General features: G+C 42.5%; 1 protein-coding gene across 1 annotated transcript in view; it reads left to right on the top strand.

Annotated features, from left to right (window-relative positions):
* LOC149455476 (A disintegrin and metalloproteinase with thrombospondin motifs 14-like) overlaps positions 1-15,520 on the top strand; it is a 215,484-nt gene that overhangs the window by 124,953 nt on the left and 75,011 nt on the right. Inside the window, exons 8-10 of the mRNA XM_089686196.1 lie at positions 1,551-1,694; positions 7,968-8,100; positions 14,861-14,974. Of these exons, the coding sequence (XP_089542322.1) occupies positions 1,551-1,694; positions 7,968-8,100; positions 14,861-14,974 (391 nt within the window). The remainder of the gene's footprint in view (positions 1-1,550; positions 1,695-7,967; positions 8,101-14,860; positions 14,975-15,520) is intronic.

Raw genomic sequence — 15,520 nt, 5'->3', positions numbered from 1 at the left:
TTTAAGTATGTGTTACCCAATTGTTACATTACTATGCTTGGTAATGTATGCTTTAAGAATGCTTGATAGGATTATCATGTGGAAAGCTTCTGTTCAGGAATGAAGGCAAACCTATTTTCCTAAATTCCAACTACAACCTTTCTTGTAAAGTTTTAGATACACTAAGATCCCCCAGTTAGCAGGACATGAAATTATGAAAGATCTCCCACATATCTCCTATGAAGAGCAACAAAAATCTCCTGCTCTAAAAAAAAAAGTTATTTGATTCCTTTCTGTTTCTGTAGGAAAGGTAGCCCCTCACTTCTTGCCCCAGCAACCATTTCTCACTAAGATAGCAAATGGGAAAATCCCCTAAATGAAGACCCAAACAGTCAAAAAGATAAAAATTGACAAAGGATCTTCTGAAATGGATTCATAGTTACATATAGTAAAGATGGGAATACACGACTAGAAAATCGACTGATCGGTCATCTGACGACCGAGAGGCGTTTGTTCATTGGTCAAAATTGTGGCCCACACTAATCAAGCTAAAAAAATTGTTTGTCGGGCAATATGTGGTGTTGACATCTTCCATACAAGTGGAAGTGATGCAGTGACCTTGTAGCCACGCCCTTCCAGCCAGAACGCGCGATATACACAACAATTACCAGCAATGAGTATAAAATAGTTTAGGGACCTTAGATTGTACACCCCTTGAGGGTTAGGGACTGATGTGAATGTTCAATATATAAATGTAAAGCGCTGTGTAAATTGACAGCGCTATATAAGTACCTGAAATAAATAAATAAATAAATTACATTATCTATATACATAAATAGTGATACATAAAAATATAAAATGCAGAATTCTGGTTTCATTATCTCATTAGGCTAATCTACTTTTAACATTTGGATTTTTTGGTCGTGTTTACGAAAATTCCTTGGACATAAACATCTGGGTCATCTTCTGTTTCCGCTCATGCGTGGTAGCACTTGACAGATTTTTTTTGTAGACCGTCATACCACCACATAGAAAATCGGTCGTTCGTATGCGAAATGACAACATTTTTCACTTTTGTTCAACCGGATTTTTTTGTTCACAATATCGTTATCGGTTAAAACATCCTGCTTATCAACGAAGAGAAAATCGTTCGATCAGTGGTTCCACAAAATTTTTTGTATGATTTTCTTATCGTGTGTACAGGGCATTAGTGTGGCTGAAAAAAGACAAAGGTCCATCCAGTTCAATCATTAAAAAAAAAGGTTATAATCCTATACCCACAGTTGATCCAGAGGAAGGCAAACAAACCCAGCAAAGCATGATCCAATTTGCTCCTGCAGGGAAAAAAAATCCTTCCAGATCCCCCAATTTAATTCTAAACAAAAGGTTTTGTCTGGAGTTGAGCTCTACTTGATCGTAGAATTGTATTTTACTTTTATATACAGTATGTTCTGTGCTGAATGTGGATATGTGTGGGTCAAATTACATACCTTTAGTATGTGTGTTAATACATTTGTAGCCTATTTTCTGTATATATAGTATAGTATTTTAGTACATTCTTTCTATTGCAGGCTTGGTATGGAGCATGATGGGCAGGGAAACCGATGTGCTGATGAAACCAGTATGGGAAGCATCATGGCCCCCCTGGTACAGGCTGCTTTCCATCGATATCACTGGTCTAGGTGCAGCAAGCAAGAACTAAACAGATATATACAGTGAGTTATTGGAAATATATGTGAAGTGTTTATAGCATCATTTTTGTGTACATACATTCAACAATCAGCTTTACTACAAATAAAAATGCATTGAGTGGTTACATTTCTCTTAGCAGCTTCATACATGAAAGTTTAACTTTGTAATTGCTTTAATACCCAAGAGAGTAATCTGAACATCTGTATGTAAAAACTGTAAATGGATGAGTCATAAGCCACAATGGAAGTCTAGACAATCATTTGTAGTGTGGTTGTGCTCTCAGTGCAATTACTACCTGGACGCTGTCTGTTTCCTTATATGTACTATATATACAGTATGTGAGTCTTTGTCATCATGGTTAAACATGAACAGTAAACACTAAAAATCATTACATTTGTGTTTTAGAAATGCATTGTTGAATGCTTTCTCAGTTCCACATATCACCTCAAAATACAAAATATGTTTGTTAATTGTCATTTACTAGTCACATGTCCCTAGTGTCCCATATGATCCCTTTCCTTTTAAAATAAATTCTTAGTTGTTTTTTAATTGACAGCAGAGCATCTTCAAGTCTCTTTCAGAACACAATCGCTGCACTTTAAGGTTTATCATTTTTTACAGCTGTTTTGACATATGCATTATACTTTATTTTTGCTCATGGACCTCTTCATGCACATATTTTACAATATGAAGAATATATTGGCGTAAACAAGTACATGATGTTCAAAGGGGGATTTTGCAGTCGTAGGCCTCTGGCACCACAGCACCCCCACCCACATATACAACTCTGCCATGGTAAGCGGGGGCAAGAGGGGCACCTGCCCTAGGTGCAGTGTTGTTATGTGAAGGGGGTGGGACTGAGAGCTTGTCCTCCAGCTGCCATCAATCCTATGATTGCATTTTGTTTTGCCAAATATTGACAGTTTTGCCAAATACCCCCAAGCCAGTCTGGGATAAATATGCTGTCCCTTTCAGTTAAAACTTCTTTGTCATTTGTCCCAATAGAGTTCTGATCTTTGTGAACTCTGTTCTTTTTCACTCCTTTTATACTTTAACCACAAGCCTACAGGGCACTTATACCCCCTTCCTGCCCAGGCAAATTTCCAGCTTTCAGCGCTGTCGCACTTTGAATGACAATTGCGCGGTCATAAAACACTGTACCCATATTAAAGTTTTATCATTTTTTTGTGACAGATAGAGCTTTATTTTGGTGGTATTTAATCACCTCTGGGTTTTTTATTTTTTCTTAAACAAACCAAAAACCAATGAAAATTTTGGAAAAAAAACATTTTTTCTTAGTTTTTGTTATAAAATTTTGTAAATAAGTAATTTTTCTTCTTCAATGATATGCGCTAATGAGGCTGAAGTGGTGGGCACTGATAGGCTGCACTGATGGACACTGATAAGTGGCACTGATGAGGAGGCACTGGTAGGTGGCATTGATGGACATTGACAGGCATCACTGATGGGCACTGAAAGGCAGCACTGATATATGGCACTGATAGGCGGCACTGACTGGCACTGTTAGGCGGCACTGACTGGCACTGTTAGGCGGCACTGACTGGCACTGATAGGCTGCACAGACACGAAACTGATAGGCGGCACTGACTGGCACTGATAGGCGGCACTGACTGGCACTGATAGGCGGCACTGACTGGCACTGATAGGCGGCACTGATTGGCAGCACTGATTGGCATTGATAGGTTGCACTGACTGGCACTGATGGGTGACACTGAAAGGCAGCTCAGATGGGCACTGATATGTGGCATTGATGTGCACTTGTAGGCACTGATATGTGGCATTGATGTGGCACTGATGGGCACTGGCACGAAGTACTAATGAGCACTGACACAAGGCACTGATGGACACTGACAGGTGGCACTGCTGGGGCTACACTGATCATCAAGGCACACTGATCATCAGTGCCCTGATGACCAGTGTACATGTCCCCTTCGCGGAAAGCTGATTATCGGCTCTCCTCTCCTCTCGAGCTGTCAGCGTGACAGCTCGAGAGGAGAGAAATGCTGATAACCGGCATTTCCCTGTTTACATGTGATCAGCTGTGATTGGACACAGCTGATCACATGACCGAGCCGACATCTTCGGCTCTTTCCGTGATCGGTCATCCGCTGTGTCCGAGGGACACAGCGCACCGCCGATCACCGCGCTACGTGCTCCCTGAGCCGCGCATGCGCGGTGAGAATGGGAGGACGTCATATGACGTCCTACCAGAACAAGAGAACCACCTTGCGCCTGTCATTGGACTATATGATGGGCGGGAGGTGGTTAAAGAGTATGTAAACACAACATTTTCATATTCCTCATGTAGCACTACCCATGGAGGAGCCGCTTGTATGATGTGCTAGTTTTCCCTTACTTCGCCCCGCAGCCAGGCACAATGTATTTCCGCAGCCAAATACAGTCACACACACTTCAGCTCATTGTTTTCAATGACCAGTCTAGGGGATGTTTTGTTTTTGGAGTTTATTGTAGAACTGGGGATAGGGATGGGGAATGTAGTAGGATACTCCAAATCAGAACTATTCACACTGAGGACATCTAGCTGATCTCTTAGTTGAACACTGTAGGAGTCTTGGCTGACAGTAGATAGCAGACTTCCTTGTAACATATAGCAGCAAGTATTTTAGGAGTGAGCAAAGTCCTTTTAGCAGTAGTAGTAGTTACAGGGCTGAGCTCCTCAAGTATAAACCAGTTACGACAGACTGTGACAGCCCAAAGGTAGCTGAGCAAAGTTCTTTGCAGTAGCAACACTTGGACACGCTCTTCAGAGCACTAGTCAATGTTCCCTTTTTCCAGACCCACATTGACTATGAAACCTCAGGGGAAGTAGCAAGCACACAGCATCCCCAAGTTCCTCAATGTCAGTACTCACAAGGCCCAAGGATAGAATGGATGCCTCCTTCCAATCTTCCAAAAAAAAACCCTCCAGTGATACCAGACAGACTACTTGGCAGACCACTAACCTCAGTCAGCTTCCTGCAAAACCAGGGTCTCTCTTTCTAGCTTAAGGTCCTGAGGTTGACCCACCTGAGGAGACATGGCAACAAGTGCCAGGTGAGGCAGCTTGCCCCTAGCCTGGCTGGTGCAACCCAACCCCAGGAAAGGCACTGAACCATGTGTTCTCAGAACATAAATACCACTCCCAGCATGCAATGGGACTGCCATACCATGCAATTGGCCAGGGTTGTATCCATATTCATGCTGTTCCTTTGCCTAGCCCCTACCCATGTTTTAGAAGGCTCTCATAGCTTCCTGAAGGAAAGCAGAACTCAGACAAACTCCAAAAGCACCAGAGCAGCATGAGCAGACCTAACTAATCAATCACAGTACTCTGTTAAGCGGAATACCACACTGAATTTACCTGACCGCCTCTCTGGTAAGCAGAGAAACACAGCTATGCTTAACCTAACTATACACTTCCTAGCACCTGACTAAAAGGGTGTTACACAAATATGTGCCTGCTGTACCATGTGCTTGCATGTAAAAGTATCTTACTATCTTTGTATTGATTGCTTTGTGTGAAATCCATGGTGTTCATACCAGTCCCTCTGCTTTCATATTAAAATCTGACCACACTAGGCATTAGGCACTAGGCCAGCTGTGCTGGGAACTCAGTGTGCTCTCCTCCAATAATCAGGCTTGTCCTGAACCCCCACCCCCACCACACACACACACACACACACAGTCTTTCAGCTCAGTGTCCTGCTCTTTCTCCTCCCCAACTCTGTTCTCCGCTGCATAAGGAGCTTAGAGGGTATGTGACCACTTATACAACAGAGAAAAAAGATATTTGTAATGTTTTTAAATGTGCATACAAATGTTTTGCCTGTCATTCCCATAAACTGAATGGGTTGTTTTACAAGGTGAGAGTTTACATATACTTTAAGTAGACCTTTACACGCCATTATTCTCAAACATGAAATGTCTAGTTAGACTTGGCTGTTTAAGAAGAATTCCAGGTATGACATTTTTTACATAGTTATCAGTCCAGTTTGAACCAATATAACTATGCATAAACCATACCTGTGGTATCCCTGTAGCCTTCGTAGCGGTCTTATTATGTCCTTATTTCTGCACTCAAAGCAGTACATTTTTTTGCATTGAAATATGTATTTTTTTTATTGTAGGCCTGTAATTTTTAGAAATAACTCACTGAAATCTGTTTCAACAAGAGTCTAGTAAACATCCCGGGTATGTTAAAATTTGAAACACGAAATTATAAATTATGATTTAATAAATAATCATAAAAAATAATATAATAATAATAAATTTAATGAAATAATATAATCAAACAAAAAACACTGAAATTTTAAATATAGCGCCAAGTTCGCACATCACTGAGCAAAGTCGCAAAATTGTTTTCAGTGTCTGATGACGAATTTCCCCATGAATCATTATCACTCAATTCTGCAAGTGGTTCTGATTTACTATCGCTGTTCTCTAGCTGGTCTAAAACCGCTTTTGACCTAAAGGGACGCTTTTTGGACGCCATGGACTTTTCTCAGTTTCCAGGCAGAAAGAACAGTAAAAATGCAAGCAGGGCACAGGACAAAGCACTAGGAACAAAATGCACGTGAAATGGTTTGATACAGGAATTATTATTATTATACAGTATTTATAAAGCGCCAATAGTTCGTTCAGCGCTGTACATTACAAAGGGGGACAGAACATGTGACAGAACAATACCAATACAATGCAAAACATGAGCGGATCGAGGGCCCTGCTCCTTGGAGCTTACAATCTAGGAGGGAGGGGATAGTGGTACAGGAGGAGATAGCTGTGGGGGATGGAGTGGTAGGAAGAGTGGAGGAGGTCGGCAGGTTAGCAGGGGGTGGGGTAGGCTTCCCTGAAGAGATGGGTTTTCAGGGCGCGTCTAAAGGAGAGGAGAGTAGGTGATAATCTGATGGGTTGGGGCAGGGAGTTCCAGAGGATGGGTGACACCCTGGAGAAGTCCTGGAGGCGGGCATGGGAGGAGGAGACCAGGGAACTAGAGAGGAGATCTTGTGAGGAGCGGAGTGTGCGTGCTGGGCAGTACTTGGATATTAGGTCGGTGATGTAGTTCGGGGCAGTATGATGGACAGCTTTGTACATCAGTGTTAGGATTTTGAATTTGATCCGTTGCGCAATTGGAAGCCAGTGGAGGGATTGGCAGAGGGGGGTGGCGGAGATGGAGCGGTTGGAAAGGTGAATGAGTCTGGCAGCCGTATTCAGGATCGACTGAAGCGGGGATAGCCAACGGCAAGGCAGGCCAGTGAGGAGGGAGTTGCAGTAGTCGAGTCGTGATATGATGAGGGAGTGGATGAGCTGTTTAGTGGTTTCTGGGGTTAGGAACGTGTGTATTTTGGCGATGTTGCGGAGGTGGAGTCTGCACGAGTTTGTTAAAGATTGGACTTGGGGCTGGAAGGATAGGTTGGAGTCCAGAATGACACCAAGTACTCTGGCCTGGAGGCGGGTTTGATGGTGGTGTTGTTGGATGTGAGAAGTCAATGGGGGGTGGTGTCTGGGCTGGGGGGAAGACAAGAAACTCGGTTTTGGAGAGGTTCAGTTTAAGGAAGCTGAGTGACGTCCAGTAATGTTTTACTATGTGATTTTAGTGAATTCAGTGAATGTCACTTTTACAACTTTCAAATTTCCCGCCGTTCCGTCCCCCGTACGTCCCAACGTTGCAGGGTACGGAACACAGAAGACAGATGCCGCCATCCGCTGGAGGAAATTGCCAGGGACACTGCAGGAGGGACATCGCGGGAGCGAAGGACAACGTAAGTGAAGAAGAGATCCCGGAGCAGCGCCGCATGGTAAGCCCGAGTGTAGCTCGGGGTTACTGCTTGTGGTGCTGAAACTTTACCCCGAGCTACACTCGGGAATACCGCCAGGGAGGCTAGAAGCTGAAAATCACTAGTAGACTGTGTTCACAAAGCAGGAGGACAGCCACTTGGCACAGGATTTGGAGGCTAGTGGAGATCACTGGAGTAGTGGTGTTTGCTACAATGATTTCCAGTCTAGAGGGATCCCACAAGTATGGTATACATGGTTACATTGGTCAAAGCATCCCTAATCGTGGATATACCTTAATATGTTGGGGTGCTCAAAATGAATGGCACTGCAATGTGTCAACTTGTGTTGAAGAAATGTTTACAGTCTGAATAAAATTTACTTTTGGGCATTTGTGTATTAAAGCCCCTCCATTTCTTCTTCAGAATCTTGAAAGAAGTATTACAAAATTATTATTTAGCAATGAACATGATTAATTACCCTTCTTCCTTCTAATTATTTAGTTCCTATGATTGCCTTCTGGATGACCCCTTTGAGCACAAATGGCCAAAACTACCAGAGCTTCCAGGAATCAACTACTCCATGGATGAACAATGCAGATTTGATTTTGGAGTGGGCTACAAGATGTGCACTGCTGTAAGTATTAGCCTTGCTGGAGTGACATTTATAAACCCCACATTGAAAATGTTGCTTTATTTTGACATAGACATTTATTCTATCAATCTGCAGTGTAAAAATAGTTAAAAATTTACGCTTTGCGGCAGTTAAAGACCAAAAGTGAGATAAAATGTAAAACATTCTAATACAAAATCCTATCAAGGACTAAGGACTAGACTGCACTCTCATAGGAATATCTCATCAATAAATGTAAAACAAAATATAAACTTCAATGGGTGTAAAAACTTAAACATAACTTAAATGTCCATGTGACATAAATTAAAACAGTTCAAGATATGGTGTTCAATCTGTTGTGGCTGGGGAAAGTGATATCTAAAAAAGTGACAAGTTGTGACAACAGGAAAAATACCTGCTCTTCTTCTTCACCAGACAGATGCACACCACACTAACCAAAAATATATGTATACCCCTTTTAAAAGAAGTCACAAGCCCTTGTATATCCCCAATTGGCAGTCTACTACACACTTCCGTTGAGTTTCAAATAATTTGCTGCTTCATTTGGTATGACATCCCGTATATATGGACAAATGGACAAAATTTAAAACATGTTTCCTATAACAAACAAATCCAAATTTTAGTAGTTTTCATTTTATTTATTTTTTTTATATTAGCTTTCTACTGTCATTTGTCTTTGACAGTAAGGCCTTGTTCACACAAACATTTTACAAAGCATTTGTGAAGCTTTCAACAAAGCTTGTAGAATGCTCTGTAAATTTTGCACACTACTGCTGCATGCTTAGGCTCCTTTCACACTAGTGATAGTGTTTACTGCAGCCCTGAAAAGTGATCTGCACTGGATCCCTTTTCAGAGGGCAGTGAAAAGAGTTTTTCAGGTATTCAGGAGGAGATACTGCTAATCCCAATCCTAATGCCTTTTTTTAAATTGCCAAACAGAAATTGATCATTGAAACATGCAAATCTGAAAGCTAAGCACCTGGCTTGCAGTTGTGGTGCGGCTATGTTCACTTACATGGGAGAGTTTGACAGGTGCCACATTGCAAAGATGTGGCAATGTGTATGCACCTGCATGGCAATATGTCTGCTTGTAGGTGGGTGGTTGGAGGACAGTAAAAACATGGATCAACCACCTGTTTTTACCACCCCCTGGCCGCCTGTGGGAAAATAACTTTATTAGCTGAAGCCTAAGTGAACAAGGACTTTAAATGTGTATTTTTCTAGATAGGGTTTTAATTAAGATTGCGCAAATAAATCATTATTATTATTATACAAAAGGCAATAACTGTGAGCGAGGAGCTGATGGAAAAAATAAAAGTACAGTTGTTAAGTGGGGGCACGATAGGTTTCTCTGAAGAGAAGACTTTTAAGGGATGGCTTTCAAAGTAGACAGAGTAGGAGATAGTCAGACAGATTGAGGTAGGTGTTCCAGAGCATTGGAGAGGCTTGGGAGAATACCTGGAGGCGAGCATGGGAGGACGAGACAAGTGAGCTAGACAGCAGGAGGTCTTGAGAGGAATGAAGAGAACAATTTATTTGGTATTTTGAGACTAAGTCAGTGATGTATCTTTGGGCCGAGTTATAGATGGCTTTGTAAGTTGTTTCTAGTAAGATAGGGTTATTGACACCTAGGATGATTGGTGATTTAGTGCATCTACCAGTTAATTCATACAAAGCTGTTTAAATTAATTTTGGACTATGGACAAAAAATAAATGAGTGCAAGTAGTATTTATGTGTATGCTTCTTCTGTGGAAAGATGGAAGGCCTATGTGGATGCCATGGGGAGGTATGGCTCTATGTTTCAAACTGTGGCTGTGTTCTGCTGAATGTAATCCAAACTCATGAATTTCCAGAAATGTTTCCTATAGTAGACTTTACTGTTCATCCATATAGTAATTCAGATTGTACCATCAATTATTCTGGGGACAATTCACTAAAGGTTATCTCGTGTGCGTTATGTCGGTCACATGACCACATATCGCATGCAAGACTGAAAATGTCAATACACTATTGCTAGTATATGGTATTTACCACAAATCGCAAAAACGCTTTGTAAATACCACATAAAAAGACCCTAAAGTCAATTCATAGAAGGTAATAAAATAATTAAATGCATGTGGTAATTAAGTAGCGGCCGAGGCATGTGGTATGTACTGGTTGTTAAGGAGCGGGCATCCTCAACAACCAGTAACTGTCATGGTTGTTAATGAGTGGGCAGCCTCTGCTTCCTTAACCCCTTGGCGCCGGCACCTCCTGGCCCTTTAAGGGTTCCAGAAGCCAGGAGGCAGGGCAGAGTTTAGGGTCATGTGACCGCCGTGATGTCGGTCACGACGGTCACATGATCTGGAAAGGTCCCGATCGAAAGATGAAATCGGGACCTTTCCATGAGTACCGGACATGTGTGCTGGGAGCGCGCAGGGCGTGCGCTCTGAGCACATATGTCTTTTATAATAGAACACAAATGTGCGGCCACTCGGTGTCTAGGCCCAGATGCCGGGAGCCTGCACATTTGCGTTCGGCCGGCGCCAAGAGGTTAACCACTTGCCCTCCAGAGGATTTACCCCCTTCCTGACCAGGCCATTTTTTGCAATACGGCATTGTGTTACTTTAACTGACAATTGTGCGGTCATGCAGCACTGTACATAAATGAAATTTAAAGTTGCAAGAAAAAGTATGTGAACCCCTTGGGATTACGTGGAGTTTTGCATGAATTGGGCATAAAATGTGCTCTGAACGTCATCTAAGTCACAACAATAGAAGAACACAGTCTGTTGAACATAATACTACACAAACATTAGATGTTGCCATGGTTTAATTGCACATAACATGTAAACATTCACAGTGCAGGAAGGAGAAAGTATGTGAACCTTTGAACTTAATAACTGGTTGACCCTCCTTTGGCAGCAATAACCTCAACCAAACATTTCCTGTAGTTGCAGATCAGACCTGCACAACGATCTGGAGTAATTTTGGACCACTCCTCTTCGCAAAACTGTTTCAGTGTAGCAATATTCTTGGGATGTCTGGTGTGAATCGCTCTCTTAAGGTCATGCCACAGCATTTCAATCGGGTTGAGGTCAGGACTCTGACTGGGCCACTCCAGAAGGCTCCGCACCCCCTACCCGGAAATACAAATCACGTATATATACGTGATTTTGCGCAGCCCTGCTGCCCTGTAGCAGTAGTTCTACTAGGGCGGCGGGAAAGCAGTCAACAACCAATGAGTCATCAACTGTTCCCCACTAACAGCTGAATGTAAAAAAAAGAATTGTGGGCAATTAAAAATTAAGAAAAAAATGTTGTGGGGTCCCCACCCATCCATACCAAGCCCTTCGGGTTTGGTATCGATTTTGGGGGAACTTCCACGCCAAAATAAAGAGAAAAAATGGTGTGAGATCCCCCCAAAATCCATACCAGACCCTTATCTGAGCATACATCCCAGCAGGTCAGGAAAGGGGGGGGACAAGCGAGTGCCTCCTCCTCGAACTATACCAGGCCACATGCCCTCAACATGGCGGGGGTGTTTTGGGGCAGGAGGACTCTCCCCCCAAAACATCTTGTCCCCATGTTGACGGGGACAGGGACCTCTTCCCCACAGCCCTGGTTGGTGGCTGTTGGATGTCTGCAGACGGGGGGCTTATTGGCATCTGGAAGCCTCCCCTTTCTTTTTTTATTTTGGGCCAGCGGTGGCGGCAGGCATTGTGGATGATGATGGATCTACACCGGAGGACTTTTTAATTTTTGTTTTTGAATAAAGGACTTGTCAAAAACTGCTTCTTGTGTTTTTTTTTCACTACAATTTTCTTTTTGGTGATTGAGTAGGGGTACCATATACCCTATACTCATTCACATAGAGGTCGCCATGATCTGGGGGCCCCTTGTTAAAGGGGGCTTCCAGATTCTGATACGCCCTCCACCCACAGACCCCCACAAGCACCAGCCAGGGTTGTAGGGAAGAGGCTCTTGTGCCCCAAAGGTGCTTTGGGAAGGCAGAGTCCCCCTGCCCCGAAGCACCCCCCCCCCCATGTTGAGGGCATGTCGCCTTGTAAGGTTCGGGGGGGCGGGTGCCTGCTTGTCCCTCCCCCTTTCCTGACCTGCCGGGCTGCATGCTCAGATAAGGGTCACCCGCTGACAGCTGTTGACTCCTTACATTACAGCATGTTTTCACAACTAAAATACCCCATAACTTAAAAAAATAACATGCAGTATTTTAGAAGCATTTTTTAGTGAATGCCAACAATATTTTTGAATGCATACTTGGATGCAGTAAGGTACTGCTTAGTGAATTGTCCCCATTATTACACTGTATTATGTAACCAAATGATGCTACCACAAAATACTGTTCACTTAGTAAGGAAAATGTTTACTGTACAAAGTGAATGTTGATTGAAATTACAGTGAAGTTGTGCTGGCTTCAATCATCCAATCACACTGGGCATTTTTTTTTATATCTCTTGCACACGAATGGGTATTCAAAATGAGCACATCTTCATCTTATTTACTGAGATCAGTTAACCTTCACTTTTTTAATGTGTACATTCACTTTGTCAGGTGAGCCATATCTACAGTTTTAGGAAATCAACCCCTCTGCCTTTAGCAGGTATTTTTTGGCATTTGCAGACTGGGACAGACAGCATTTCTACACCTTGACTGTAGGAGCAGTGAAGGTTTTATCAGCTTGATTTGGATGTTTTGCTTTGGTGCTAAATGCTAGAATTGTGTGAGATATTCGAGAGTGCCATACATGCACTTACAAAGCCATTATATGACTGCATCTTCCATCTCAGTAGTCTCAGCAAATTCCTGGTGGCCTTGAGTTTGCAGTTCATACGTGATCAAAATATTGGCACCAAATGTATGAATTAGATTTATTTTATGTACAACTTAAGCAGTGTTAAACCCACAACCAAATCTGTAATATACTGCAGCTTACCAATGATTGAATGTGGTGGCTGCATTTGTTCTCTTTTTTAAGGCTTTTTCCCCCTCTGTTTTCGCCTGGTCATTCTGCCAGTATCATATCTCCTGTTTTAGGGTGCCTAAACTCTGGATGAAAGAGAAATAATGACACCTGTGAACAGCAGTATTGTCAGTCTGGGGGGAGGGGAGTGTTAGATGTACTAGCAGATTTAGATACACTAACAAATTGAAACCAAACTACAGCTAAAAGTGTATAAGCAGTTACAGCAACAGTTTTGTTTCTTTTGGGTTAAAGGTTTTAGATAAATAAAATCTGATCATTGTAAACACTTCTGTCAATGGTAAATAGCATCTCAACCTTCAAACTGTTACATCTGCAGGACAGCATGTTCTGTTGTAAAACAACAAACTTACTGGCTGGATCACCAAGGGAAAATAAAAGAAAGAAAGCCTAAAAAAAAAACGAATGCAGATACCACATCTAAGAATTTGTAAGCTGCAATATAGTGAATGTTTGCTTTTGAGTTTAATACTGCTGTTTATGGAGCCTCTACAGCATTGAACCAGCAGATCACTGGTGACATGCAGGTCTCCCCCTGACCTGTCAGTATATCTTCTTGCTCATACATCCCATACAAGCAAGCAGATACTTACTGACAGGAAGGCTCAATGAACTATGATGGCGCTGTGGAGCGCTGTGGTAGTTCATTTAAAACTACAAGGCTGCAAAGGCTGCCAGGTGTTGTAGCTTTCCCATTCACAGAATGCTTTGAATAAATGACGGGGACGACGTCAAAGCGGGGATCGGGGGGGTGTGGGGGCCAGTCAGATTGTAACATGTTTCATGTTACACCCTAAATATGGGTGTAACATGTAACATGTTACAAAAGGTGAACTTACCCTCTAAAGTAGAACTCCGGGTAAAGCTTGATTATTTTAGCATTGGATTGAGTGAGGAAGGCTTAGAACTTTGTTTTCCTTTCGGGTGGACATGAGGGGCAGGGCTAAGACTGCTGTCTGTGTCTATAGATGCATGCAGTGCTACTTGGGATCAATCCCGCACAAGTGCCCCCACAGGAAGCATCTTTGTTTGAAAGCACTCGCAGAAGAGATGGAGCCAGGAGTGTCAGTGGGGGACCCCAGAAGACAAGGACTGGGGCTGCTCTGTGCAACACCATTGCACAGAAGAGGTAAGTATGATTTTTTTTTTTTAAGGTTTACAATCACTTTAATTAATTTGATAAGCTGGAAGCAGAAGTGTCTGCAGGGTACTTCCATTGTCCTGCTCTATAGTCAAAAATACCAACCAATTTGCATTTCCTGATCTATTGGCCGGCACAAATGCCTGAGGGGGTTGGATCCTGTTCATATAAATGGCATCTGGTGTCTATAGCCAAGTTAAGTCTCCAGTACACTGGATATAAGCCTCTGATTTAACAATGCTTGCTGAACTTTAATTTCTACCTTTACCAGGTGCATTGCCTATACTACAGGGAGTTCTTGCTTTGTATCCTGTTAATAATAACTGACTATAAAGCATGCACATACTGCATAGAGGGTGTGCCTCATACCTAGCATTGATATACTATAGTATATACTAAGGAACAGGATATCACTTTGTTTTCTGCACATGATTATCCACACCACCTGGGTGTTAATGTTTTCCAGAAATTTATTATGAAGTGATTTTTATTTTCCTTCCATGATATAATCAAATGTTTGTTTGCTTTTGGGTTTTTATTTGGCTCCTTCCCATGTTCATTTGAATCCTGAATGTTTTACTGATTAAATGTAATGAAAGCTGCTCATGTATAGTCATACTCCACGTGTTTGTTCTCACAGTTTAGGACTTTTGACCCTTGCAAGCAGCTGTGGTGCAGCCACCCAGACAATCCTTATTTCTGCAAAACGAAGAAAGGGCCCCCTCTTGATGGAACTGAATGTTCTCCTGGCAAGGTACAGAATTTCCTATTAGGAGATTAACCAATTTATGTTGCAGATAATGGTTACCCCAGCTCACTAAAGATCTTTACAAACTGCTTTTTGACTTAGAATATAATTCAAATAAATGTTACACCCGATTCCCAAGCGTAGCAACAAGTTGAATAAATTTCAAAAGTAATATGTTCTAGAAGTTCATTGCAGTTGTTCCTCTCTTTGTTTTCCTTTGCTGGTTTCCTCTACTGCATGACTGCTGCAAATGTTCAGAAAGGGTGAATAAGCTATCCCCCATAGCTTGCAGCTCTTGGTACATATCTATTTTTTAAATCTGCTGCGCACCACTGGTACCAAGGCAAATCTGAAAATCCTTGCAAGCAGGGGCGGACTGACCATTCGAACACTCGGGCACTGCCCGAGGGCCCGGGGTCAGTAGGTGGCACCATGAGATGCCCCTGGTACCTTTCATTGGCTTTTTCATAGGCTTTTTTGGGTGTTGGTGAGGACACAGAGGCCCCATGATCTCCTATTGCCCGGGGGCCCCATGAGTTGTCAGTCCGCCCC

This window comes from Staurois parvus, unplaced genomic scaffold (assembly GCF_062004578.1).
Source record: "Staurois parvus isolate SC_StPar_1 unplaced genomic scaffold, SC_StPar_1.0 ptg000393l, whole genome shotgun sequence".
NCBI classification, from domain to species: Eukaryota; Metazoa; Chordata; class Amphibia; order Anura; family Ranidae; genus Staurois; species Staurois parvus.
This window is presented reverse-complemented; position numbering and strand designations above follow the sequence as displayed.